The 26,290-nt window shown below is 49.4% G+C and overlaps 2 protein-coding genes across 9 annotated transcripts in view; one reads left to right on the top strand and one right to left on the bottom strand.

The window, feature by feature from the left end:
- capn3a (calpain 3a, (p94)) overlaps positions 1 to 1,936 on the top strand; it is a 45,835-nt gene extending 43,899 nt beyond the window's left edge. For 4 of the 6 annotated variants that reach the window (XM_031787652.1, XM_031787653.1, XM_031787648.1 and 1 more), the window contains exon 22: positions 85 to 1,936. The gene's annotated coding sequence lies outside the window, so the exon portion shown is untranslated. The remainder of the gene's footprint in view (positions 1 to 84) is intronic. The other 2 variants (XM_031787651.1, XM_031787649.1) reach the window with 2 other exon arrangements.
- A 3,187-nt stretch (positions 1,937 to 5,123) lies between these two features.
- znf106a (zinc finger protein 106a) overlaps positions 5,124 to 26,290 on the bottom strand; it is a 45,454-nt gene continuing 24,287 nt past the window's right edge. Inside the window, exons 5-22 of one of the 3 annotated variants that reach the window (XM_031787646.1) lie at positions 22,626 to 24,546; positions 22,230 to 22,580; positions 21,391 to 22,175; positions 18,838 to 19,394; positions 17,834 to 17,988; positions 16,624 to 16,684; positions 16,121 to 16,462; positions 15,112 to 16,012; positions 13,995 to 14,044; positions 13,015 to 13,172; positions 12,232 to 12,366; positions 11,889 to 12,005; positions 11,280 to 11,534; positions 10,126 to 10,245; positions 9,915 to 9,986; positions 9,270 to 9,341; positions 8,617 to 8,763; positions 5,124 to 6,318 (exon numbers count right to left, since the gene is read on the bottom strand). In XM_031787646.1, coding sequence (XP_031643506.1) covers positions 6,256 to 6,318; positions 8,617 to 8,763; positions 9,270 to 9,341; positions 9,915 to 9,986; positions 10,126 to 10,245; positions 11,280 to 11,534; positions 11,889 to 12,005; positions 12,232 to 12,366; positions 13,015 to 13,172; positions 13,995 to 14,044; positions 15,112 to 16,012; positions 16,121 to 16,462; positions 16,624 to 16,684; positions 17,834 to 17,988; positions 18,838 to 19,394; positions 21,391 to 22,175; positions 22,230 to 22,580; positions 22,626 to 24,546 — 6,262 coding nt within the window. In that variant the 3' untranslated portion in view covers positions 5,124 to 6,255. The other 2 variants (XM_031787645.1, XM_031787647.1) reach the window with 2 other exon arrangements.

The raw sequence follows: 26,290 nt of genomic DNA, 5'->3' as shown, positions 1-26,290 counted from the left end.
ACTGCTACCTACCAGTCCTCACATTAGACTGCTACCTACCAGTCCATACCAGTTAGCCATCCTTATCCTCTTCCCTCTTTCTAGGTCTCAGGCTTCTCTCATTTCCTCTCCTGACCATGTCCCAGTACTGCTGAAACAGTCTCTTCTGAATCGGCCATGTTTATTTTTTTTAACACACCCCACTCCTTACCAGATGTACCGTTCTCTCAGGCATCAAACACACATAACCTCTCTTTTTCTGTCTTCATACCACAGAGCCACCACTCCATAACCCACTGAATATCTCTTAAAACATTCAGTTTTATTTACACTACTCCAACCCTCACCTACCGTACCTACTGAAAAGGTTCCCTCGTTACGCCTACCACCCTCGACGTCTCCCCTATACCACCTACCACCCTCGACGTCTCCCCTATACCACCCTCGACGTCTCCCCTATACCACCCTCGACGTCTCCCCTATACCACCCTCGACGTCTCGCCTATACCACCCTCGACGTCTCGCCTATACCACCCTCGACGTCTCCCCTATACCACCCTCGACGTCTCCCCTATACCACCCTCGACGTCTCCCCTATACCACCTACCACCCTCGACGTCTCCCCTATACCACCTATCACCCTCAACGTCTCCCCTATACCACCCTCGACGTCTCCCCTATACCACCCTCGACGTCTCCCCTATACCACCCTCGACGTCTCCCCTATACCACCTACCACCCTCGACGTCTCCCCTATACCACCTATCACCCTCGACGTCTCCCCTATACCACCTACCACCCTCGACGTCCCCCCTATACCACCTACCACATCTCCCCTATACCACCTACCACGTCTCCCCTATACCACCTACCACCCTCGACGTCTCCCCTATACCACCTACCATCCTCAACGTCTCCCCTATACCACCTACCATCCTCAACGTCTCCCCTATACCACCTACCATCCTCAACGTCTCCCCTATACCACCTACCACCCTCGACGTCTCCCCTATACCACCTATCACCCTCGACGTCTCCCCTATACCACCTACCACCCTCGACGTCTCCCCTATACCACCTACCACCCTCGACATCTCCCCTATACCACCTACCACGTCTCCCCTATACCACCTACCACCCTCGACGTCTCCCCTATACCACCTACCACCCTCGACGTCTCCCCTATACCACCTACCACCCTCGACGTCTCCCCTATACCACCTACCACCCTCGACGTCTCCCCTATACCACCTAACATCCTCAACATCTCCCCTATAACACCTACCATCCTCAACGTCTCCCCTATACCACCTACCATTCTCAACATCTCCCCTATACCACCTACCATCCTCAACGTCTCCCCTATACCACCTACCATCCTCAACGTCTCCCCTATACCACCTACCATCCCATAACATTTGATAACCCACCCTAACACGATGCACTGTCAAGCCCCTTCTCCAAATCGCTCCAGTGAAGACCACGGCCCTCTCATGGCCAATGGATGAACTGGAGATGTTGGAAAAGGACCAGTGCTCCCTTCCTTCAGTCTTTGGCCAATGGATGAACTGGAGATGTTGGAAAAGGACCAGTGCTCCCTTCCTTCAGTCTTGGACTTCCTGACTCAGCACCGGATTGGTTGGTCTGTGGGAACCGGAACGAATCGAATCCGTTCGTCTGCCAGTCCTACCAATGGATGAATGAGACACAGAATGGGACAGACAGAACCTGCCAAGAACACCCCCCCCCCCCCCCCCCCCTCCCCTCCGCTGTACGACCAGGACCAGGCAGGAGCCTCCCTATAGCCTGTTGAAGAGCTCCCTACAGGGTGGGTTCAACATGTGGAGTTGTGAATATGACTATGGGTTGGACTTGTGGTTTCCTATTAAAAGTTTTGGTCAAATGAGTGTAATGCATTTTTAAAACATTTTTAACCCAATAAATAATTGTGTAGTTATTGGTTGGACTGTTTTTGTTTGTTTAATTCATGCTTTATTAACAACAGTAAAAAAAAATCTGTTGAATTTAGCTAAACGGCTGCTGTGTCTGAACGGCTGCTGTGTCTGAACGGCTGCTGTGTCTGAACGGCTGCTGTGTCTGAACGGCTGCTGTGTCTGAACGGCTGCTGTGTCTGAACGGCTGCTGTGTCTGAACGGCTGCTGTGTCTGAACGGCTGCTGTGTCTGAACGGCTGCTGTGTCTGAACGGCTGCTGTGTCTGAACGGCTGCTGTGTCTGAACGGCTGCTGTGTCTGAACGGCTGCTGTGTCTGAACGGCTGCTGTGTCTGAACGGCTGCTGTGTCTGAACGGCTGCTGTGTCTGAACGGCTGCTGTGTCTGAACGGCTGCTGTGTCTGAACGGCTGCTGTGTCTGAACGGCTGCTGTGTCTGAACGGCTGCTGTGTCTGAACGGCTGCTGTGTCTGAACGGCTGCTGTGTCTGAACGGCTGCTGTGTCTGAACGGCTGCTGTGTCTGAACGGCTGCTGTGTCTTAACGGCTGCTGTCTTAACGGCTGCTGTGTCTGAACGGCTGCTGTGTCTGAACGGCTGCTGTGTCTGAACGGCTGCTGTGTCTGAACGGCTGCTGTGTCTTAACGGCTGCTGTGTCTGAACGGCTGCTGTGTCTTAATGCAGTTCAAGACAATATTTAACACAACTACAGATGAGACAGAAAACCAAAAAGGCCGTAGAATTTTTCTCTCTCCAAGTTATGTAACTTTTATTTGTAATAAAATAACAAAACAAGTTCACAACCGTTTGGGCAAGAACTAAAAAACACTAACTGGTCAAAGAAACTCAGGAATGTCAAGGTAAGAGGACGACTGTATGTTTTCCCCTCAAATAACAGAGGAAGAGGGTTACACATGTCTGGGAGGTATGTCTTCTCAACAAAAGGAGGATGCGGCTGTTAAAGATCACAGGTTGAACAGAGTCGATGAGATCTCACCTCAGCCGAACACACACACCTACAACAGCACCATGTACAACCCCAGAGCTGCCATTACACGGATAAGGAGCGTCACATCGACAACATCGGTTTAACTTTTCTTCTTCACATGGATTACAATTTCAATTTTAAAAACGTGTTTTATAACACTATAAAATAAAAAAACCTGTTTGAAAAAAAAAAAAAAAAAGAGGGATGATGGATCAACGTATCAGCTTGATGTGTGTGTGTGTGTGTGTGTGTGTGTGTGTGTGTGTGTGTGTGTGTGTGTGTGTGTGTGTGTGTGTCAAGAGGTTTATATTGGTTTGTGTGATGTGTGTGTGTGTGTGTCAAGAGGTTTATATTGGTTTGTGTGATGTGTGTGTGTGTGTGTGTGTGTGTGTGTGTGTGTGTGTGTGTGTGTGTGTGTGTCAAGAGGTTTATATTGGTTTGTGTGATGTGTGTGTGTGTGTGTGTGTGTCAAGAGGTTTATATTGGTTTGTGTGATGTGTGTGTGTGTGTCAAGAGGTTTATATTGGTTTGTGTGATGTGTGTGTGATGTGTGTGTGTGTGTGTCAAGAGGTTTATATTAGTTTGTGTGATGTGTGTGTGTGTGTGTGTGTGTGTGTGTGTGTCAAGAGGTTTATATTGGTTTGTGTGATGTGTGTGTCATCAGGGGGTTTTGAGGTATGGCATGGGGGGGTGGATCCTGATTCTGTTCCTCTGGGTTCTTCAACCCCTCAACACACCGTCTCTGTACCATCTACATCTCTACACAAACGGCCATGTTTCAAAACAAACCCTTACTTACTGTGGAATAGGTACACCCTATTTAAATAAAAAACAACAACACCCATATACTGTAGGAGTTCCACAAAAGATGCACAGCAATATCCAACAATTACTGGTAAGTACAAACTCACTCATTCAGGAAAAAAAAACTAACAAACAGTGATTCTTTTGAATTTCTCTCACGTCTGTCTTTAATGATGACAGATTAACTACACATCATAAACGCCTGTTCACGCATTGGAACACAGTGAACCGACACAGTGAACCGACAATAGAGCATATTCTAGAACCGACACCAGAGCACATTCTAGAACCTATTCTAGAGCACATTCTAGCGCCGACACTAGAACCTATTCTAGAGCACATTCTTGAACCGACACGAGAAAACATTCTAGAACCAACACTAGAACACACACTAGTATGTCTCTCAGTTCCTCATCACTGCAAAACCACATTTTCAAATGGCAATCTCAGACACTTTACACTGTCCTTCAACAAACACCAAAATATCAAGGACCAACCACACTCAATGCCAGAAAGAAAAAGATCAAGACTAAGATAAAAACCCCTGTTAAAATAAACTAAGAAAAATATATGGCAGTGAGGGGGGGATCTAGTGACAAGTTTATCAAAATGAGACATCACTCTCAAAAACAGACCATTATTTATTTATTTTTTACAATTTTTACTTCTTCTTAAAACGCCTGAAATTACACTCCATTGCACCGAAATATGTCCCAGAAAAATCTAGGTCCTGACATCATTAAAGCTAGCCAAGTCTGATGAATGAGTGAATCACAGCTGTATCCAAAGAGGTTGGGACAAAAACAAACCAAGAGAAGAGTCGCAACAAAGACACTAGCATCCCGACGTCCCTCCAAACACACCAAGACACTAGCATCCCGACTTCCCTCCAAACACACCAAGACACTAGCATCCCGACGTCCCTCCAAACACACCAAGACACTAGCATCCCGACGTCCCTCCAAACACGCCAAGACACTACCATCCCGACGTCCCTCCAAACACACCAAGACACTAGCATCCCGACTTCCCTCCAAACACACCAAGACACTAGCATCCCGACGTCCCTCCAAACACACCAAGAAACTAGCATCCCGACGTCCCTCCAAACACACCAAGACACTTGCATCCAGACGTCCCTCCAAACACACCAAGACACTAGCATCCCGACTTCCCTCCAAACACACCAAGACACTAGCATCCAGACTTCCCTCCAAACACACCAAGACACTAGCATCCCGACGTCCCTCCAAACACACCAAGACACTAGCATCCCGACTTCCCTCCAAACACACCAAGACACTAGCATCCCGACTTCCCTCCAAAACACACCAAGACACTAGCATCCCGACTTCCCTCCAAACACACCAAGACACTAGCATCCCGACTTCCCTCCAAAATACACCAAGACACTAGCATCCCGACTTCCCTCCAAACACACCAAGAGACTAGCATCCCGACGTCCCTCCAAACACACCAAGACACTAGCATCCCGACGTCCCTCCAAATACACCAAGACACTAGCATCCCGACTTCCCTCCAAACACACCAAGACACTAGCATCCCGACTTCCCTCCAAACACACCAAGACACTAGCATCCCGACTTCCCTCCAAACACGCCAAGACACTAGCATCCCGACGTCCCTCCAAATACACCAAGACACTAGCATCCAGACTTCCCTCCAAACACACCAAGACACTAGCATCCCGACGTCCCTCCAAATACACCAAGACACTAGCATCCCGACTTCCCTCCAAACACACCAAGACACTAGCATCCCGACATCCCTCCAAAACAAAAACATACAGTGGAAAACATTTGTCTTTATAAAACTGAGGGTTGGATTCATTTTTAAAATGTATTTGCAGCCATTTGAATAGAAAACATAACAATGACTCTTTTCAGACCTGGTTTCTTTGCTTGGTGAACAGTCAGTCCTGTGTTCCTTTGTCTTATTTGGTCAGTGGTTCAAGGCAACTGACATTAAGCAGTGTTCATTTATTCATGAGAGAACCATGGAGAGGAAGAGATGTGTTCTAGTTGGTTCTAGAACTAGAACACATCTCTCCTTTCATAACAAAACCACAGATTCATCATCATTATTCTCTGGTATGGATGGTCAACTTATCCTGAATACCAGTCGGTTTTGTGCTATCATTCCACTCATTGCCACTCCTCGTCAATGCCTAACATTGGCAAGAAGTGGAACGTTAGCACCAAACAGGTCTTGTTTTCAGGCTAGTAGTCACTTGGCACCAAGCTGAATCACCCCACTGTTTCACTGATACGCTCATCATTCAGGTTCAACCAGGTGACCTTATAGACTGGGTCACCCCAATATGGGAATTAAGGGGGGGGGGTTAGGAGCGTGAGACTCCCTCCGGGGTGGGCTGGTCCACTCCAGACTCCCTCCGGGGTGGGCTGGTCCACTCCAGACTCCCTCAGGGGTGGGCTGGTCCACTCCAGACTCCCTCAGGGGTGGGCTGGTCCACTCCAGACTCCCTCCGGGGTGGGCTGGTCCACTCCAGACTCCCTCAGGGGTGGGCTGGTCCACTCCACTCCTCCTCAACATGTTGCAGCATGTGCCTTGGAGCCCCCTGTAAGGCAGGAGACAGAAACACACACACACGTTGTTTTACTCAGATAGTAGATATGTCAATATCAATAGGGGTGATTGGAGAATCGATCCACTTAGCAGAAGAAGGTGGTCTGCCTCTTACTATGGCTGGCACAATTACCGTACAAACTGTGTAACCAACGGTTGCGGACGAAAACAATAGGATGTAATAACAGCTGACAGACAGTTTGACCAAACACATCATGGGCATGCTCAATGGCTGCCTGGTATTGTGATGCAATCATTTCCATGGTAACGTATGATGTACATTCTAATGATTTTACCTGGCGTGGCTCATGCAATGGAATGGATTTCTGTTGCTATTCGAACGGTTATAGAAGCAACAAAAAAGTATTTAGCCAGCCACCAATTGTGCAAGTTCTCCCACTTAAAAATATGAGAGGCCTGTAATTTTCATCATAGGTACACTTCAACTATGACAGACAAAATGAGGGAAAAAAATCCAGAAAATCACATTGTAGGATTTTTAATGAATTTATTTGCAAATTATGGTGAAAAATAAGTATTTGGTCAACAACAAAAGTTTCTCAATAATTTGTTATATACCCTTTGTTGGCAATGACAGAGGTCAAACGTTTTCTGTAAGTCTTCACAAGGTTTTCAACCACTGTTGCTGGTATTTTGGCCCATTCCTACATGCAGATCTCCTCTAGAGCAGTGATGTTTTGGGGCTGTTGCTGGGCAACACACACTTTCAACTCCCTCCAAAGATTTTCTATGGGGTTGAGATCTGGAGACTGGCTAGGCCACTCCAGGACCTTGAAATGCTTCTTACGAAGCCACTCCTTCGTTGCCCAGGCGGTGTGTTTGGGATCATTGTCATGTTGAAAGACCCAGCCACGTTTCATCTTCAATGCCCTTGCTGATGGAAGGAGGTTTTCACTCAAAATCTCACGATACATGGTGTGTTTGGGATCATTGTCATGCTGAAAGACCCAGCCACGTTTCATCTTCAATGCCCTTGCTGATGGAAGGAGGTTTTCACTCAAAATCTCACGATACATGGCCCCATTCATTCTTTCCTTTACACGGATCAGTCGTCCTGGTCCCTTTGCAGAAAAACAGCCCCAAAGCATGATGTTTCCACCCCCATGCTTCACAGTAGGTATGGTGTTCTTTGGATGCAACTCAGCAGTCTTTGTCCTCCAAACATGACGAGTTGAGTTTTTACCAAAAAGTTATATTTTGGTTTCATCTGACCATATGACATTCTCCCAATCTTCTTCAGGATCATCGAAATGCTCTCTAGCCAACTTCAGACGGGCCTGGACATGTACTGGCTTAAGCAGGGGGACACCTCTGGCACTGCAGGATTTGAGTCCCTGGCGGCGTAGTGTGTTACTGATGGTAGGCTTTGTTACTTTGGTCCCAGCTCTCTGCAGGTCATTCACTAGGTCCCCCCGTGTGGTTCTGGGATTTTTGCTCACCGTTCTTGTGATCATTTTGACCCCACGGGGTGAGATCTTGCGTGGAGCCCCAGATCGAGGGAGATTATCAGTGGTCTTGTATGTCTTCCATTTCCTAATAATAGCTCCCACAGTTGATTTCTTCAAACCAAGCTGCTTACCTATTGCAGATTCAGTCTTCCCAGCCTGGTGCAGGTCTACAATTTTGTTTCTGGTGTCCTTTGACAGCTCTTTGGTCTTGGCCATAGTGGAGTTTGGAGTGTGACTGTTTGAGGTTGTGGACAGGTGTCTTTTATACTGATAACAAGTTCAAACAAGTGCCATTAATACAGGTAAGGAGTGGAGGAGAGAGGAGCCTCTTAAAGAAGAAATTACAGGTCTGTGAGAGCCAGAAATCTTGCTTGTTTGTAGGTGACTAAATACTTATTTTCCACCATAATTTGCAAATCAATTCATTAAAATCCTACAATGTGATTTTCTGGATTTTTTTCCTCATTTTGTCTGTCATAGTTGAAGTGTACCTATGATGACAATTACAGGCCTCTCTCATCTTTTTAAGTGGGAGAACTTGCACAATTGGTGGCTGACTAAATACTTTTTTGCCCCACTGTATTAATGGAGACCAAGGTAATTTGGTTTGCCAATTACTGCCATTAAAAAATCCATAACCATCACAGCTCTACCTCTGACCCACTAATACGACCTATAACCATCACAGCTCTACCTCTGACCCACTAATACGACCTATAACCATCACAGCTCTACCTCTGACCCACTAATACGACCTATAACCATCACAGCAGTCCGTGTGTTACAGCCTATGTCCTGTGTAGGAACACTCAATGCCATACCTGCTTGGAGCCGTTGCGAGCGGTGAAATACTCGTCACAGTTCTTCCATCGACACTTGAGGTTCTGTGTGTTGGGAGAGGCGTGGTCTTGGAGCAGGTGCTGCTGAAGGTGATCCAACACTCCAAAGATCAGACAACAGCCATGCCACTGGCAGGAGAGAAGAGACAGGGGTGGAATTAGATCAGAGAATAGCCATGCCACTGGCAGGAGAGAAGAGACAGGGGGGGAATTAGATCAGAGAATAGCCATGCCACTGGCAGGAGAGAAGAGACAGGGGGGGGGGGAAGAGTTAGATCAGAGAACAGCCATGCCACTGGCAGCGTTCAGAAAGTGTTCTAACAACTAAACCCACTGAGCCTTAAAGGTTCCCCTGTCTTACCCAGCAGAGACCCCTTCACATCCCAGCAGAGACCCCTTCACATCCCAGCAGAGACCCCTTCACATCCCAGTTTCCCAGTCTTACCCAGCAGAGACCCCTTCACATCCCAGCAGAGACTCCTTCACATCCCAGCAGAGACTCCTTCACATCCCAGCAGAGACACCTTCACATCCCAGCAGAGACCCCTTCACATCCCAGTTCCCCAGTCTTACCCAGCAGAGACCTCTTCACATCCCAGCAGAAACCCCTTCACATCCCAGTTCCCCAGTCTTACCCGACAGTGATAGTTCTGGATCAGGTTCAGTTTGACCGCCTGCACACTGCCGTCATAGCAACCAGTGTAGATCTGAAACACAGATGAACATCGGTAATCATCTGATACGTTACGTTCCACCAGCCATGTTTTAATGAAAGAGAGGGGGGACTGACCTGAGAGAGAGGGGGGACTGACCTGAGAGAGAGGGGGGACTGACCTGAGAGAGAGGGGGGACTGACCTGAGAGAGAGGGGGGACTGACCTGAGAGAGAGGGGACTGACCTGAGAGAGAGGGGACTGACCTGAGAGAGAGGGGACTGACCTGAGAGAGAGGGGGACTGACCTGAGAGAGAGGGGACTGACCTGAGAGAGAGGGGGACTGACCTGAGAGAGAGGGGACTGACCTGAGAGAGAGGGGGACTGACCTGAGAGAGAGGGGGACTGACCTGAGAGAGAGAGGGGACTGACCTGAGAGAGAGAGGGGACTGACCTGAGAGAGAGGGGACTGACCTGAGAGAGAGGGGGACTGACCTGAGAGAGAGAGGGGACTGACCTGAGAGAGAGGGGACTGACCTGAGAGAGAGGGGACTGACCTGAGAGAGAGGAGACTGACCTGAGAGAGAGGGGACTGACATAGATTTGGGACTGAGGACAGAGGACTCACCATATTCTTGTGGATTGCCATACACATCACCATGTCCGTGTGTCCACCGTACACCTGCAGACGATCATGTGACTGTGGGGGGGGGGTAGATCAAATTCAGAGCATTAACTACGGCATAAAAATAAACTGGTTAGTGTACAGTCTGGCTTTAATGTGGAGGGACAGACACATGGCTACCAGCTCTACCGTGGGTTGGAGAGAGGAGACTGACCTGTAGCTCGTAGACGCGGACCAGTTTGTCAAGACAGGCAGTGACCATCACCTTCCCCAGGATGGCCACCACTGTGACAGCATGACTATGTCCTTTATAGATACGCACCAACTCTCCAGTCTAGAGAGAGAGAGAGAGAGAGATCCATACCACTAAATAATCAGATTAGACCATAGGAAACATATGACCTTATTAGAGACCAGATTAGAGACCGTAGGAAACCTGTGGCCAGATTAGAGACCATAGGAAACCTGTGGCCAGATTAGAGACCGTAGGAAACCTGTGGCCAGATTAGAGACCATAGGAAACCTGTGGCCAGATTAGAGACCGTAGGAAACCTGTGGCCAGATTAGAGACCGTAGGAAACCTGTGGCCAGATTAGAGACCATAGGAAACCTGTGGCCAGATTAGAGACCATAGGAAACCTGTGGCCAGATTAGAGACCATAGGAAACCTGTGGCCAGATTAGAGACCGTAGGAAACCTGTGGCCAGATTAGAGATCATAGGAAACCTGTGGCCAGATTAGAGACCAGATTAGAGACTACAGAAAACATGTGACCAGATAAGAGACTATAGGAAACATGTGACATGTGTGTTTAATTTGGGTCAAACGTTTCGGGTAGCCAGCCATTTCTACAGCAGGAGCGGTAGAGATACTCTGAATGATCGGCTATAAAAAGCCAACTGACATTTACTCCTGAGGTGCTGACTTGCTGCACCCTCGACAACCACTGTGATTATTATTATCTGACCCTGCTGGTCATTTATGAACATTCGAACATCTTGGCCATGTTCTGTTATAATCTCCACCCGGCACAGCCAGAAGAGGACTGGCCACCCCACATAGCCTGGTTCCTCTCTAGGTTTCTTCCTAGGTTTTGGCCTTTCTAGGGAGTTTTTCCTAGCCACCGTGCTTCTACACCTGCATTGCTTGCTGTTTGGGGTTTTAGGCTGGGTTTCTGTACAGCACTTTGAGATATCAGCTGATGTGATGGTTAATAAGATGACAGCAACAGCCCAAATGGTTAACACACAAAGAGAGAGACACGCCCAGGCCAATTAAATCAACCAATATTCATCAGAATGACTTCTATTGCCAACTTCTATACAAAACAAAACGTAGATAAACATGCATTTTATTTCAATAACTCACGTGTATATTGTGTGCATGGACCGACTGGTCACTGGAGCCACTGAAGACCAGGTCATTGACTACCTTCATACATAGTACTGTCTTGGTGTGTCCCTCGAGAGTCCGTAGCAACAGGCCACTCTTGGCATCCCGGATGCTAATGGTGCTGTCGTAGGACCCGACCAATAGGATGCGGCGAGCTCCTTCCTGGGCTGTCGCTAGGCAACTCACCGCCCGCGGCCCGTGACACTCGAACACATCCAGCTGCTTGTTGGTCTGAACAAGAACAACACAGGAAATACAAATAACATCTCAAAATGTCTTTGACCAACTGCCTTTGGTGGTGACTGAGGTGGTTCCATAATGCTTTAATTATAGTGGGGTTCTAAAGTGTATTTTAGAATGCATTCTAGACTGTGTTCTATTGTCGGTTCTAGTGACGGTTCTAGAACAGAATGTGTTCTAGTGACGGTTCTAGAACAGAATGTGTTCTAGTGACGGTTCTAGAACAGAATGTGTTCTAGTGACGGTTCTAGAACAGAATGTGTTCTAGTGACGGTTCTAGAACAGAATGTGTTCTAGTGACGGTTCTAGAACAGAATGTGTTGTAGACGGTGATCTGGTTCTGACCTTGATGCTGAAGGTGACCACGGAGCCGTTAGCTAGGCCAGCGTACAGAACTTTCCAACGGTTGTGGAGGCAAAGAACCCGGTCTGGGAGAGAGAACTGATCCACACACTCCCTGGACTGTGGAGAACATAGAACACAGTGTCATATAGTAGTAGTATTATAGTGGTAGTAGTAGTAATAGTATTATAGTGGTAGTAGTAGTAATAGTAGTAGTAGTAGTAGTAGTATATTAGTAGTAGTGTAGTTGTAGTATTATAGTAGTAGTAGTATTATTAGTGTAGCAGTAGTAGTTGTAGCATTGTAGTAGTCGTAGTAGTAGTAGTAGTAGTTTTATTGTAGTTACTCTGAGGTTGTAGCAGCGGATAGTCTGGTCACTGGAGCCAGAGTAAAGTCGTTGTTGAAGACCTGGTCCAGAAGAAACCAGCAAACAGTTGACCTTGGTGCTGTGGCCCTCAAACACAGCCACACACTCACGGCTCTGCAGGGGACAGGAGAGGACAAACTGTCACAGACACACAGAGAGAGACCAGACTCCCTTTGGATAGAATTGGTATGAACTTGGTATGATGTATAAGGCAACGTTCTTGTCTTGAGTTTGTTTTCTAAATGAATGGAGACATTTATATAAATGGATGCTTTGTAATCAAATAATGGTGAGGTTAGCAACAGACGAGTAAAAGACACACACACACACACACACACACAGACAGACAGACAGAGACACACAGAGAGACACAGAGAGACACACACACAGACAGACAGACAGACAGACAGACAGACAGACAGAGACACACAGAGAGACACAGAGAGACACACACACACACACACACACAGAGACACACAGACAGAGACACAGAGAGACACACACGCAGAGACACACACACAGAGAGACACACACACACAGAGAGACACACACACAGAGACACACACACACAGAGACACACACACAGAGACACACACACAGAGACACACACACAGAGACACACACACAGAGACACACACACAGAGACACACACACACAGAGAGACACACACACAGAGAGACACACACACAGAGAGACACACACACAGAGAGACACACACACAGAGACACACACACACAGAGACACACAGAGAAGTGGACTTACCACCAGGCTGAAGGCTCTAACAGTGCGGTCTCCAGAACAGGTATAGAGTAGACCCATGTGGACCTGCATGGCATTAACAGTCTCCTGGTGACCCTCAAACATCCCCTCAGATGGCAGATCCTCCCCCCCGGGCTCCGACGACCCGTCCAGAGACAGATCTACAAAGACAGAGACGTAAATTCAACTCCAAACCGGGCCGACTCCAAATGTCCTTATTGAAATGCCAGGAGAGTGAGATGACTCATCCATTTGCTTCGGTAAACATACATATGATTAATCACAGGCCATAGCCATGCTGTCTGTCTAGTTCAAGACCAAACAGCAAGAGGGTCTGGGTACTGGAACTAAATCAGGTCCAATGGACTATTCTGGTCTGGTGAAGGTGTCTGGATCTAGCCTATCCCACCTGAGCATGTGAGATCATGTGACCTACCTGAGGAAGTCTTGGACCAGTGTGAGATCATGTGACCTCCCTGAGGAAGTCTTGGACCAGTGTGGGAACTGTGACCTACCTGAGGAAGTCTTGGACCAGTGTGGGAACTGTGACCTACCTGAGGAAGTCTTGGACCAGTGTGGGAACTGTGACCTACCTGAGGAAGTCTTGGACCAGTGTGGGAACTGTGACCTACCTGAGGAAGTCTTGGACCAGTGTGGGAACTGTGACCTACCTGAGGAAGTCTTGGACCAGTGTGGGAACTGTGACCTACCTGAGGAAGTCTTGGACCAGTGTGGGAACTGTGACCTACCTGAGGAAGTCTTGGACCAGTGTGGGAACTGTGACCTACCTGAGGAAGTCTTGGACCAGTGTGGGAACTGTGACCTACCTGAGGAAGTCTTGGACCAGTGTGGGAACTGTGACCTACCTGAGGAAGTCTTGGACCAGTGTGGGAACTGTGACCTACCTGAGGAAGTCTTGGACCAGTGTGGGAACTGTGACCTACCTGAGGAAGTCTTGGACCAGTGTGGGAACTGTGACCTACCTGAGGAAGTCTTGGACAGCTTGACAGATGTCGGGGGAAGCTGGACTTCACTGTAGGAGGAGGAGCAGACAGGACAGACACGTCAAGAATGAGAAACGGAGCCTTTTAATCTATAGCCTTTTAACCTATAGCCTTTTAACCTATAGCCTTTTAACCTATAGCCTTTTAACCTATAGCCTTTTAACCTATAGCCTTTTAACCTATAGCCTTTTAACCTATGCTCAGATCAACTAAAATGAGCGTAAGCCTTTGTTAGTTAACTAATTATTGTCACCACGGAGCTAGGACCTCATTATTGTCACCACGGAACTAGGACCTAATTATTGGCACCACGGAACTAGGACCTAATTATTGGCACCACGGAGCTAAGACCGAGCTATTGGCACCACAGAGCTAAGACCGAGCTATTGGCACCACAGAGCTAAGACCGAGCTATTGGCATCACAGAGCTAAGACCTAATTATTGGCACCACGGAACTAGGACCTAATTATTGGCACCACGGAACTAGGACCTAATTATTGGCACCACAGAACTAGGACCTAATTATTGGCACCACAGAACTAGGACCTAATTATTGGCACCACAGAACTAGGACCTAATTATTGGCACCACAGAACTAGGACCTAATTATTGGAACCACGGAACTAGGACTTGCACAGCCTTTGGCCAAGATAACTGGAGACAAAAGCTTATTGTAAACCATCAATGAGCTTGCTGTGTGTTTTGCGTGCTCAGAGCACGGTAGCAAAGATTTTTTCTAACTAAGCCAAGATAGACCACAGCCTGTCGTTTCTAATGGGAGAAAATGAATCATAGTGTTGTTTTAAATGTTTTAAGTAGAGCAGTGTGATGCTGAAGATTGTGCCAAGTTGCAGCAAGCTCACTGATGGCTACAAGAAGCGTTTGTCTGCAGTTATTTTAGCCAAAGTTTGTTTAACCAAGTACTAGATTAGCGGTACCAAAAATAAAATTGCTTCTGAAAATGTTGAAAATACAATAACACTCTTGTAAAAATGATTTATTATTTTAAACTTATTTTAGAAGAAAAACAGGGAATTATCTGAGAAAAGTGTCAGGATGCCAATATATCTGTCCAGACCTGTATATCACTCTCACCTCTTGCCAACAGAGCTACCATCCATCTCGCTTGTGGAGGTCACCTCATTGCAGGCCAGCTTCTGGGGCTCCGTCTTCAGTGTGTCTGGGGCTGGGGGTGAGACAGCGGGCTGTGGCCGGGGGCAGATGTCCATGTCTCCATCCTCTGGACCAGAGGTGTCAATGGTGACCACCTCACCTGGAGCTGCATGGGGGAGCACGACCATCTCCAGAGAGGAGTCGGAGTCATCCTGCCTCTCCTCGGGTCTCGTGGCTGGAGACCTCGGTGGTCCTGGACGCTCTCCCCTGTCCTCTGATGTTCCGGGCGGGCTAGACGTGGAGGAGGATGTGGTGACCTGGGGCCGGCATCCGCCGTTGGGTTTCCTGCGGGTTCCGATGAGTCTGACGGGTCGGGAGAAGGTAGTCTCCGCCTCCAGTTCTGTGTCGCTGTTGTCAAGCTGTTGCTCCTCCCCCTTGGCCTTCCTTAGCACCCTCTTCTTCTTCAACTTCCTCACGCGCTTTATGGTCTTCACCTCCGCCTGAGGCGGCGCGTTGGACAGAGGAAGGACGGGGGAGGTTTCTAGGTCCTGGATCCCAGCTCTGGAGCTCTTGCGGCTGGATTGGCCTGACAGTGGGGCTGGGACGGGGGAGGTTTCTAGGTCCTGGATCCCAGCTCTGGAGCTCTTGCGGCTGGATTGGCCTGACAGTGGGGCTGGGTGGGACTTGAAGTTACCCCTGTCTGCTGTGGTAACCTGAACACCCCTCTCTCCCGACTGGACCAGGCCTGGTGAACCTGCCGAGGGGTCCTTCCATTCTACACATGCTCCTACGGGTAGACTGCTGCCCTCTTGAGAGAGCTCTCTGCTGACTCTGTGACGCTCAGACTTCCTCCCTCGGACCGGTTGGCAGCTGGCGGCACAATCTAAGAAAAGAGAGAACGCGAGAAACGGCAGATTAAATTCAGGCCATTTCTGAGTGAATGTTTACCAGTGTGTGTGTGTGTGTGTGTGTGTGTGGTGACAGGCCATACCTGCGTGAGGGGCTGTAGGGATGGGCGTGGGATCTGACGTGGTGCTGTGAGAGCCGTGGTGAACGGTCACTGCGCTCTCCGCATCCTCAGTCTTAGTGGTCACCCTACCAGGGGACAGGGGCTCCTGCTTGATAACTACTGACTGTGTGATAGGCTGGGGGTGGGTCTGGTGGCTCGGGGACAGGGAGGGGGGCGTGGAGCAGGGGGGGAGGTAGAGGGGAACCTGGTTGGGACTGGCGACAAGGGGTTCTGTTAGAGGCGACAGCAGGGACGGGGGCATCTCTAAAGGCATCTCCTCTTCACAGCTCTTCACTCTGGGCAGGGAAAGGCTCTCAACACCACCTGAGACACACGCCAAGAGTCAAAACAGAACATATTAAAAAGTTACCCATATTTCAGATAGTGAGAAAAGACAAGATGTCACATCCACACAAGACTTATTAAAAAAAGAGAGTGTGCTCATTTAGTTGACACAAAATCCATCAGTTACAGCCTCGGTTTACCTTGTATCCCTTGGAGCAACTCAATACGCTTCCTTCTGAGAGTACTCATCTCCATGGAAACCTGAGAGACCATCAAAAGAATAACATGATGTCAGACTCAAGACGTTTGGATGGGTTAAGTTCCTTATTTATCATATTGTCATCGTGGACTTCTGGGTAATTTCTGTCTGGGGTTCTACAGCTGTACCTTCCTTTCTTTACCACATGACGGGGGACACGAGGACTTCCTGGTTGTCCCCAACAGCTCATACCACATGATGGGGGGGTGATGCACTGACAAGGACTTCCTGGTTGTCCCCAACAGCTCATACCACATGATGGGGGGGTGACGCACTGACAAGGACTTCCTGGTTGTCCCCAACAGCTCATACCACATGATGGGGGGGTGACGCACTGACGAGGACTTCCTGGTTGTCCCCAACAGCTCATACCACATGATGGGGGGGTGACGCACTGACAAGGACTTCCTGGTTGTCCCCAACAGCTCATACCACATGATGGGGGGGTGACGCACTGACAAGGACTTCCTGGTTGTCCCCAACAGCTCATACCACATGACGGGGGACACGCACTGACAAGGACTTCCTGGTTGTCCCCAACAGCTCATACCACATGATGGGGGACACACACTGACAAGGACTTCCTGGTTGTTCCCAACAGCTCATACCACATGATGGGGGACACACACTGACAAGGACTTCCTGGTTGTTCCCAACAGCTCATACCACATGATGGGGGACACACACTGACAAGGACTTCCTGGTTGTCCACAACAGCTCATACCACATGATGGGGGACACACACTGACAAGGACTTCCTGGTTGTTCCCAACAGCTCATACCACATGACGGGGGGGTGACACACTGACAAGGACTTCCTGGTTGTCCCCAACAGCTCATACCACATGATGGGGGACACACACTGACAAGGACTTCCTGGTTGTCCACAACAGCTCATACCACATGATGGGGGACACACACTGACAAGGACTTCCTGGTTGTTCCCAACAGCTCATACCACATGACGGGGGGGTGACACACTGACAAGGACTTCCTGGTTGTCCACAACAGCTCATACCACATGATGGGGGACACACACACATAGACAATGACAAGGACTTCCTGGTTGTCACTCAGGGATTAAGAATGTCATATTTGAACTGAAATGAATGTAATCTGACAGGACCAGTGTAGGCTGGGAGGTGTAGTACCTGCTGTTTGACCACTAGGAGGCGCTGGACCTCCATGTAGGCAGCCTGTAGAGCAGCCCTGGCCTGGATCAGGCTGTTGTCGACCCCTTGTAGAGACCGGCTCAGATCCTCCTCTCTCAGAGACACAGCAAGGAGATGGTCCACCTGTAGACGCTCTGAAGCACAATACAATGATGGTTTACTGAGTGACGAACGAATACCTGGCCTGAACAGTGACTCAGACAGCATCACATCTAGTATTATAGACACAGTTACTACAGTAACAGGATGTTCACCAGTGTCCTGCTGTCCTAGAGGGGTTACTATAGTAACAGGATGTTCACCAGTGTCCTGCTGTCCTAGAGGGGTTACTATAGTAACAGTTACTACGGTAACAGGATGTTCACCAGTGTCCTGCTGTCCTAGAGGGGTTACTACAGTAACAGGATGTTCACCAGTGTCCTGCTGTCCTAGAGGGGTTACTATAGTAACAGTTACTACGGTAACAGGATGTTCACTAGTGTGCTGTTGTCCTAGAGGGGTTACTACAGTAACAGGATGTTCACCAGTGTCCTGCTGTCCTAGAGGGGTTACCATAGTAACAGCTACTACAGTAACAGGATGTTCACCAGTGTCCTGCTGTCCTAGAGGGGTTACTACAGTAACAGGATGTTCACCAGTGTCCTGCTGTCCTAGAGGGGTTACCATAGTAACAGTTACTACGGTAACAGGATGTTCACTAGTGTGCTGTTGTCCTAGAGGGGTTACTACAGTAACAGTTACTACAGTAACAGGATGTTCACCAGTGTCCTGCTGTCCTAGAGGGGTTACTACAGTAACAGGATGTTCACCAGTGTCCTGCTGTCCTAGAGGGGTTACTATAGTAACAGTTACTACGGTAACAGGATGTTCACTAGTGTGCTGTTGTCCTAGAGGGGTTACTACAGTAACAGGATGTTCACCAGTGTCCTGCTGTCCTAGAGGGGTTACCATAGTAACAGCTACTACAGTAACAGGATGTTCACCTTTTTTGGACTTGACCTTCATTCTTTTATTCTTCCTCTCTGAATGAGGGATTTCAGGACATGCAATGTCCCCAGCTGCACGTCGTTTCATCCTGGCTCCCTGCGTGTCGGTCTGCTCCGTCCCCGAGCTGCTGTCCCCTATCACGGAGTCAGGTCTCGGCTCGAACCCTGGGGGCCCCTCTGGTAGTGGCCCCTGTACTTCTCTCTGTGCGCTGTCTTCACACGGTGTCCCCTCCACTTTAGGCTGCTGGAGGTCTCTGAAGAACGAGGAGCTTTGCTGGTCTGAGCTGCATCTCACTTCCCTTCCAGCCCCATCTCCGGGTGCCCTCTCTCCTGGAATCGCCTGACCAGGTGTCTGACCCCCGAAGAGAGAGGAGAGGTTGGCGGTCGAGCGGTCTGGAGCCACGCTACTCTCCGAGAGGCTGCGCTTGCGAGGAGTCACTGGGGCGAAGGCGGGTCCAGAGTCTCCGAGGCCGAAGAGGGTCTCCCACTGAAACCCCTCGGCCAGAGGAACCTCTTCCCCCTCCTGGTCACAGGACACCATCTCGATACCAAACCTGATAAGACGAGACAGGATACATCTCATGTTCAGTCATCCATTACCATCAACTCCACATACATTTAACATGACTGACAGGACACATGTACTTTTAAAAAAGGTCCCAGATCTCTAAGTGCTTTTGTCATTGTCAAGCCAAACTATTTTTGGGGGGCATTATGGATTCCATAAGAGATGAGAAACAGACTGGCACCTAGCCTACTGTTAAAAGGCAAGGGGCTATACACTCAGTGGCCAGTTTATTAGGTGCACCATCCGGTACCGGATCCGACTCCACCTTTGCCTCCAGAACACCCGGAATTATTTGAGGCATGGAACACATTGCTCAATTGGTATCAAGGGGACTTAACGTGTGCCAGGAATAACATTCCCCACACCGTTGACACCAGGCAGGATGGGGACATGGACTGTTAAGGAGGGGAACCCGCAGCCTCTCGGAGAGTAGCGTGGCTCCAGACCGCTCCACCGCCAACCTCTCCTCTCTCGTCTGCTGCAATAGCCCCAGTGACCAACAAATCGTTCTGCACACCACTTAGGTACTGCGTTATTAGTGGTCTGTTTGTGGGCCGCCTGATTGGCTTGTACCGTTCTGCACACCACTTAGGTACTGCGTTATTAGTGGTCTGTTTGTGGGCCGCCTGATTGGCTTGTACCGGTCTGGCCGTTCTCCTCTGACATTTCTCGTCAACGAGAGAGGACTTCCTGTTCCTGTTTCCTGTCGTTCTGCCCCTGAACAGGCAGTTAACCCACTGTTCCTAGGCAGTCATTGAAAATAAGAATTTGTTCTTAACTGATTTGCCTGGTTAAATAAAAGGTCAAATAAATAAATAAAAACGAGCTGTTTTCACCCACAGGACTGTTGTTGTTTTTGTTGTCGTGCAGTCGTTCTCCATAAATCGTTGACACCCGTGCGTGATATGAGATACTGGATCTGACCCGCCTGGTACTGTCGATCCTACCACGCCGAACGTCGCTTAGGTCACTCGTTCTGCCCATTCTAATGTTCAATCCAACAGTAACTGAATGCCTCGATGCCTGTCTGCCTGCTTTATATTGCAAGCCACGCGACTCACTGTCTGTAGGAGCAAACCATTTCCGTGAAACAGGGTACCTAATAAACTGGCCACTGAGTGTATGTACCAAGCACCAGAATAGCAGAGCTAATCTAGGATCAGGTACCCCTTTATCTCTATAATTACTATACCAAACATTAGGAACACCTTCCTAGTATTGAGTTGCACCCCCCCCTTTTGCCCTCAGAACAGCCTCAATTCGTCAGGACATGGACTCTACAAGGTGTTGAAAGCGTTCCACAGGGCTGCTGGTCCATGTTGACTTCAATATTTCCCACAGTTATGTTAAGTTGTCTGGATGTCTTTTGGGAGGTGGACCATTCTTGATACACACGGGAAACTGTTGAGTGTGAAAAACCCAGCAGCGTTGCAGTTCTTGACACAATAACCCGTTGAAAGTCACAAATCTTTTCTCTTGTCCGTTCACCCACTGAATGACACACATACACAATCCATGTCTCAATTGTCTCAAGGTTCAAAAAGCCTACTTCCTGTCTCCTCCCCTTCATCTACACTGATTGAAGTGGATTTAACAAGTGACATCAATAAGGGATCATACATTTCCCCTGGATTCACATGGTCAGTCTACGTCATGGAAAGAGCTCAGTGTATATTACTATCTAAAAGGCCAAACTGATCCTAGAGCAGAACTCCCACACCAAGATTTTTATTTTTTTATTTGACCTTTATTTAACTAGGCAAGTCAGTTAAGAACAAATTCTTATTTTCAATGACGGCCTACCGGGGAACAGTGGGTTAACTGCCTGTTCAGGGGCAGAACGACAGATTTGTACCTTGTCAGCTCGGGGATTTGAACTTGCAACCTTTCGGTTACTAGTCCAACGCTCTAACCACTAAGCTACCCTGCCGCCCCATGCGTTATACATCCTGCTGCAGGTAATTCTCCAGATGATCGCTCACCTGGGCATGCCTTTCCCCTGCTGCTGCTTCTTCCTGTGGACTTCCTGGTACACCTGGTCCCAGTTGACACAGCGTCGTGACCCCGACGAACTGATGAGCTGTCTTAACGTTGGCTTCAGCCCCAAATCCTTCTCCGCATCCCCTCTCCTCGTCCCGCTCACGTTCCTGATCCGCCGCGCTATGTTCAGATTGGGCTCATGGCTGCCGCTCTTGGTCTTGGAGCCGATGTGTCGGGTGAGGTCCCTCTTTAGGCCGAGGGGCAGGGTGGGTTTGGTCTGGGTGGAGCCTGAGGAGGGGTCAGAGGTCGTGTGGAGGTCAAGGTTAGGATCAATGGTTCTCAAGGGGTCACTGTCTGACCATAGCCCTGCGTCTGCTACTTCCATGGCCTCCTCTCCAGACACCAGGCCCCTCGCCTCCTCCCTCTCCCCCACCGCCTCCTCCCTGGGAGAGAGAGAGAGCACAGCCCCCTCTGGGGACTCCATGGTGGATGTGCTGACCTGGACAGACTGAACAGACAGGTGGTTGTCTGAGGGAGACGTCACAAACTCCATCATGGTCTCTAAAGGCTCAGAAGCAGCAGCTCTGTCCTCAGCTGGGTTAGCTCTGCTGCTAGCTCTGTCCTCAGCTGGGTTAGCTCTTCTGCTAGCTCTGTCCTCAGCTGGGTTAGCTCTTCGGCTAGCTCTGTCCTCAGCTGGGTTAGCTCTTCTGCTAGCTCTGTCCTCAGCTGGGTTAGCTCTGCTGCTAGCTCTGTCCTCAGCTGGGTTAGCTCTGCTGCTAGCTCTGTCCTCTGCTGGATTAGCTCTGCTGCTAGCTCTGTCCTCTGCTGGGTTAGCTCTGTCCTCAGCTGGGTTAGCTCTGCTGCTAGCTCTGTCCTCAGCTGGGTTAGCTCTGCTGCTAGCTCTGTCCTCAGCTGGGTTAGCTCTGCTGCTAGCTCTGTCCTCAGCTGGGTTAGCTCTGCTGCTAGCTCTGTCCTCAGCTGGGTTAGCTCTGCTGCTAGCTCTGTCCTCAGCTGGGTTAGCTCTGCTGCTAGCTCTGTCCTCAGCTGGGTTAGCTCTGTCCTCAGCTGGGTTAGCTCTGCTGCTAGCTCTGTCCTCAGCTGGGTTAGCTCTGCTGCTAGCTCTGTCCTGAGCTGGGTTAGCTCTGCTGCTAGCTCTGTCCTCAGCTGGGTTAGCTCTGCTGCTAGCTCTGTCCTCAGCTGGGTTAGCTCTGCTGCTAGCTCTGCTGCTAGCTCTGTCCTCAGCTGGGTTAGCTCTGCTGCTAGCTCTGTCCTCAGCTGGGTTAGCTCTGCTGCTAGCTCTGTCCTCAGCTGGGTTAGCTCTGCTGCTAGCTCTGTCCTCAGCTGGGTTAGCTCTGTCCTGTCTGGTCTGTCTAGACGACTTCCCTCTCTTCTGTCTGTTGTCTTCTACGACCGTAACGCCAGCAGAGCTCTCCGCCTGTTGTTGTTCCTTGATGTGTAGCACCATCGTCCTCTCCTTTTTCTCTATCCTATGGTCGTTGGACACTGCCTTCTGTCCCTCGGTCCTGTTGTTAACAGCAGACAGGTCCACGGAGCTCCTCTTGTCTAGCAGTGTCTCCTTGGCTCTCCTCAGCATCTCGTTCAGCAGCTGCTCCTGGTCCTGCTGGGGGGATTTTGATCCCTGCCTCCTCCCCAAATCCTGGCTTCTGTGTCTGGACAACCTAAGCTGGTCCGAGTCCTGGCTGGAGGCTCGGCTCAGCTGGGTCCTGGGGGTGGTAGAGGGGCTAGGGCTGGAGTCCCTACTGAGGTGAGTCTTGGGATTGGGGGTTAGATTGAGGGTGGGGCTGGAGGCCCTACTGAGGTGGGTCTTGGGGCTGGAAGTTAGGGTGGGGCTGGGGCTGGAGGCCCTACCCAGGTGGGTCTTGAGGCTGGTAGTCGAAGAGGAGGACAGGCCTTTCTCAAGGCACTCTGATGGTTTAGCTGCCCTCTGTCTGGTGGAGGTGGACCCAGAGGAAGAGGAGGTGGTTTGTCTGTCTGTCCTCAAACTATTGCTGTTATCACTGCTACTGATCCTTGTAGAGATGTCTCTAAGCTTCCTGGGTTCCCTCCCTTCTACACTATGATCAGGAGACCTCTGCTGCTGCGCTGCTCTCTGCTGGCCTGCTCGCAGGTCCTGTCTGGATTGAGTCGGCTTCAGACCCGAGGAGCGGTGGAGGTCCAGCGTTATGTCACGTCTGGGCCTCAGATCCCTATCTCTGCCCTGGCCCAAGGGGGTCTGGGGGGTCTGGAAGGTTGGGGGAGGAGGAGGACCCTTTGGGTGCTTCTCTGAGGGGTGAGGATGAGGGTGAGTCTCCTTATGGGACGGATAAGGGGACCAGCGACAGGCCTTGTCGAGTTTAGGATTACTACCGAACGCCTTGGGCCCCATGCCACTTTTACGATCGTGTTCTGCTCCACCAGCTGGCTCTTCCTGGGCCATGTTCTGGTGTCCACCCTTCCGGCCGTCATCCTGCGGTTCGAAGCGAGCGTATCTGTGTAGCTGGTCGAAGGACCCGACCGGATCCAGCTGGTCGCTGGTGAAGTCCATCCTGTGAAGTGACTCCGTGCTGCTCGGCCCTTCCGTCATGACACGGTCAGCGAGCACACCAGGAAGTCCGTGACCCCCTCTGCTGCTGCCGTATAGACCGGTGGCACCTCCTCCTCCGCTGTTCTGCTGCCAGGGTTCCCTCCCTCCGCTCTGCTGCTGTGCTGGGGGGTGGAGATACTCCTCCTGCTGCCATCTCTTATTGGTTCCCTCCCTGCTGTGCAGGCTGCCACTGCCTCTCTGTCCGGCGCTCCACTTGTAGACGTTGGGTGGTTCCTGGGCGTGCCAGGTGGCACTGCGGCCCTGTTTCCTGTCGTACCAGTTGAACCTGATGTCCTCCTGGGTCTCCCAGGGACCTCGACACCCGGCGGGGGTAGAGCTGCAGTCCCAGCCCCCCTGCTCCTGCCAGGCGGGCCCCTTGCATTTTCGAGGTGGTGGTGGTGTTGGAGGGGTTTTGTTGGGGTATCTCCAGTCCCACAACGCCCCCTTCTGGCAGAAGTACTGCCGTGCCTCACTCCACTTCTGGATCTGTTGCTGCCGCTTCCTACTCTCCTCTTCCTCTCTCCTCTGCGCCTCCTCCTCTCTGGCACGCTTTGCTGCAGCCTCCTCCTCCCTCCTGGAGACATGAGATAAAACACACGTGTCAAAACCACTCACAGCTCCCGTTCATCTGACTGGCGTGCACTTTTACACTGCAGTTCTACCGTCTGTCCTGAATCAGCCCTAGTCTACGGAGCCGTCATGATATAACCTACTGTAACATCCTTCATAGACCTAGTCTACGGAGCCTTCATGATATAACCTACTGTAACATCCTTCATAGACCTAGTCTACGGAGCCTTCAATATAACCTACTGTAACATCCTTCATAGTCCTAATCTACGGAGCCTTCATGATATAACATACTGTAACATCCTTCATAGACCTAGTCTACGGAGCCTTCATGATATAACATACTGTAACATCCTTCATAGACCTAGTCTACGGAGCCTTCATGATATAACCTACTGTAACATCCTTCATAGACCTAGTCTACGGAGCCTTCATGATATGACATACTGTAACATCCTTCATAGACCTAGTCTACGGAGCCTTCATGATATGACCTACTGTAACATCCTTCATAGACCTAGTCTACGGAGCCTTCATGATATGACCTACTGTAACATCCTTCATAGACCTAGTCTACGGAGCCTTCATGATATAACCTACTGTAACATCCTTCATAGACCTAGTCTACGGAGCCTTCATGATATAACCTACTGTAACATCCTTCATAGACCTAGTCTATGGAGCCGTCATGATATAACCTACTGTAACATCCTTCATAGACCTAGTCTACGGAGCCTTCATGATATAACCAACTAACATCCTTCATAGACCTAGTCTACGGAGCCTTCATGATATAACCGACTAACATCCTTCATAGACCTAGTCTACGGAGCCTTCATGATATGACCTACTGTAACATCCTTCATAGACCTAGTCTACGGAGCCTTCATGATATAACCTACTGTAACATCCTTCATAGACCTAGTCTACGGAGCCTTCATGATATAACCGACTAACATCCTTCATAGACCTTGTCTACGGAGCCTTCATGATATAACATACTGTAACATCCTTCATGATATGACCTACTGTAACATCCTTCATAGACCTAGTCTACGGAGCCTTCATGATATAACCTACTGTAACATCCTTCATAGACCTAGTCTACGGAGCCTTCATGATATAACTGACTAACATCCTTCATAGACCTAGTCTACGGAGCCTTCATGATATGACCTACTGTAACATCCTTCATAGACCTAGTTTACGGAGCCTTCATGATATAACCTACTGTAACATCCTTCATAGACCTAGTCTACGGAGCCTTCATGATATGACCTACTGTACATCCTTCATAGACCTAGTCTACGGAGCCTTCATGATATGACCTACTGTAACATCCTTCATAGACCTAGTCTACGGAGCCTTCATGATATGACCTACTGTAACATCCTTCATAGACCTAGTCTACGGAGCCTTCATGATATAACCTACTGTAACATCCTTCATAGACCTAGTCTACGGAGCCTTCATGATATGACCTACTGTACATCCTTCATAGACCTAGTCTACGGAGCCTTCATGATATGACCTACTGTAACATCCTTCATAGACCTAGTCTACGGAGCCTTCATGATATGACCTACTGTAACATCCTTCATAGACCTAGTCTACGGAGCCTTCATGATATGACCTACTGTAACATCCTTCATAGACCTAGTCTACGGAGCCTTCATGATATAACATACTGTAACATCCTTCATGATATGACCTACTGTAACATCCTTCATAGACCTAGTCTACGGAGC

This window comes from Oncorhynchus kisutch, linkage group LG14 (assembly GCF_002021735.2).
Source record: "Oncorhynchus kisutch isolate 150728-3 linkage group LG14, Okis_V2, whole genome shotgun sequence".
NCBI classification, from domain to species: domain Eukaryota; kingdom Metazoa; phylum Chordata; class Actinopteri; order Salmoniformes; family Salmonidae; genus Oncorhynchus; species Oncorhynchus kisutch.
This window is presented reverse-complemented; position numbering and strand designations above follow the sequence as displayed.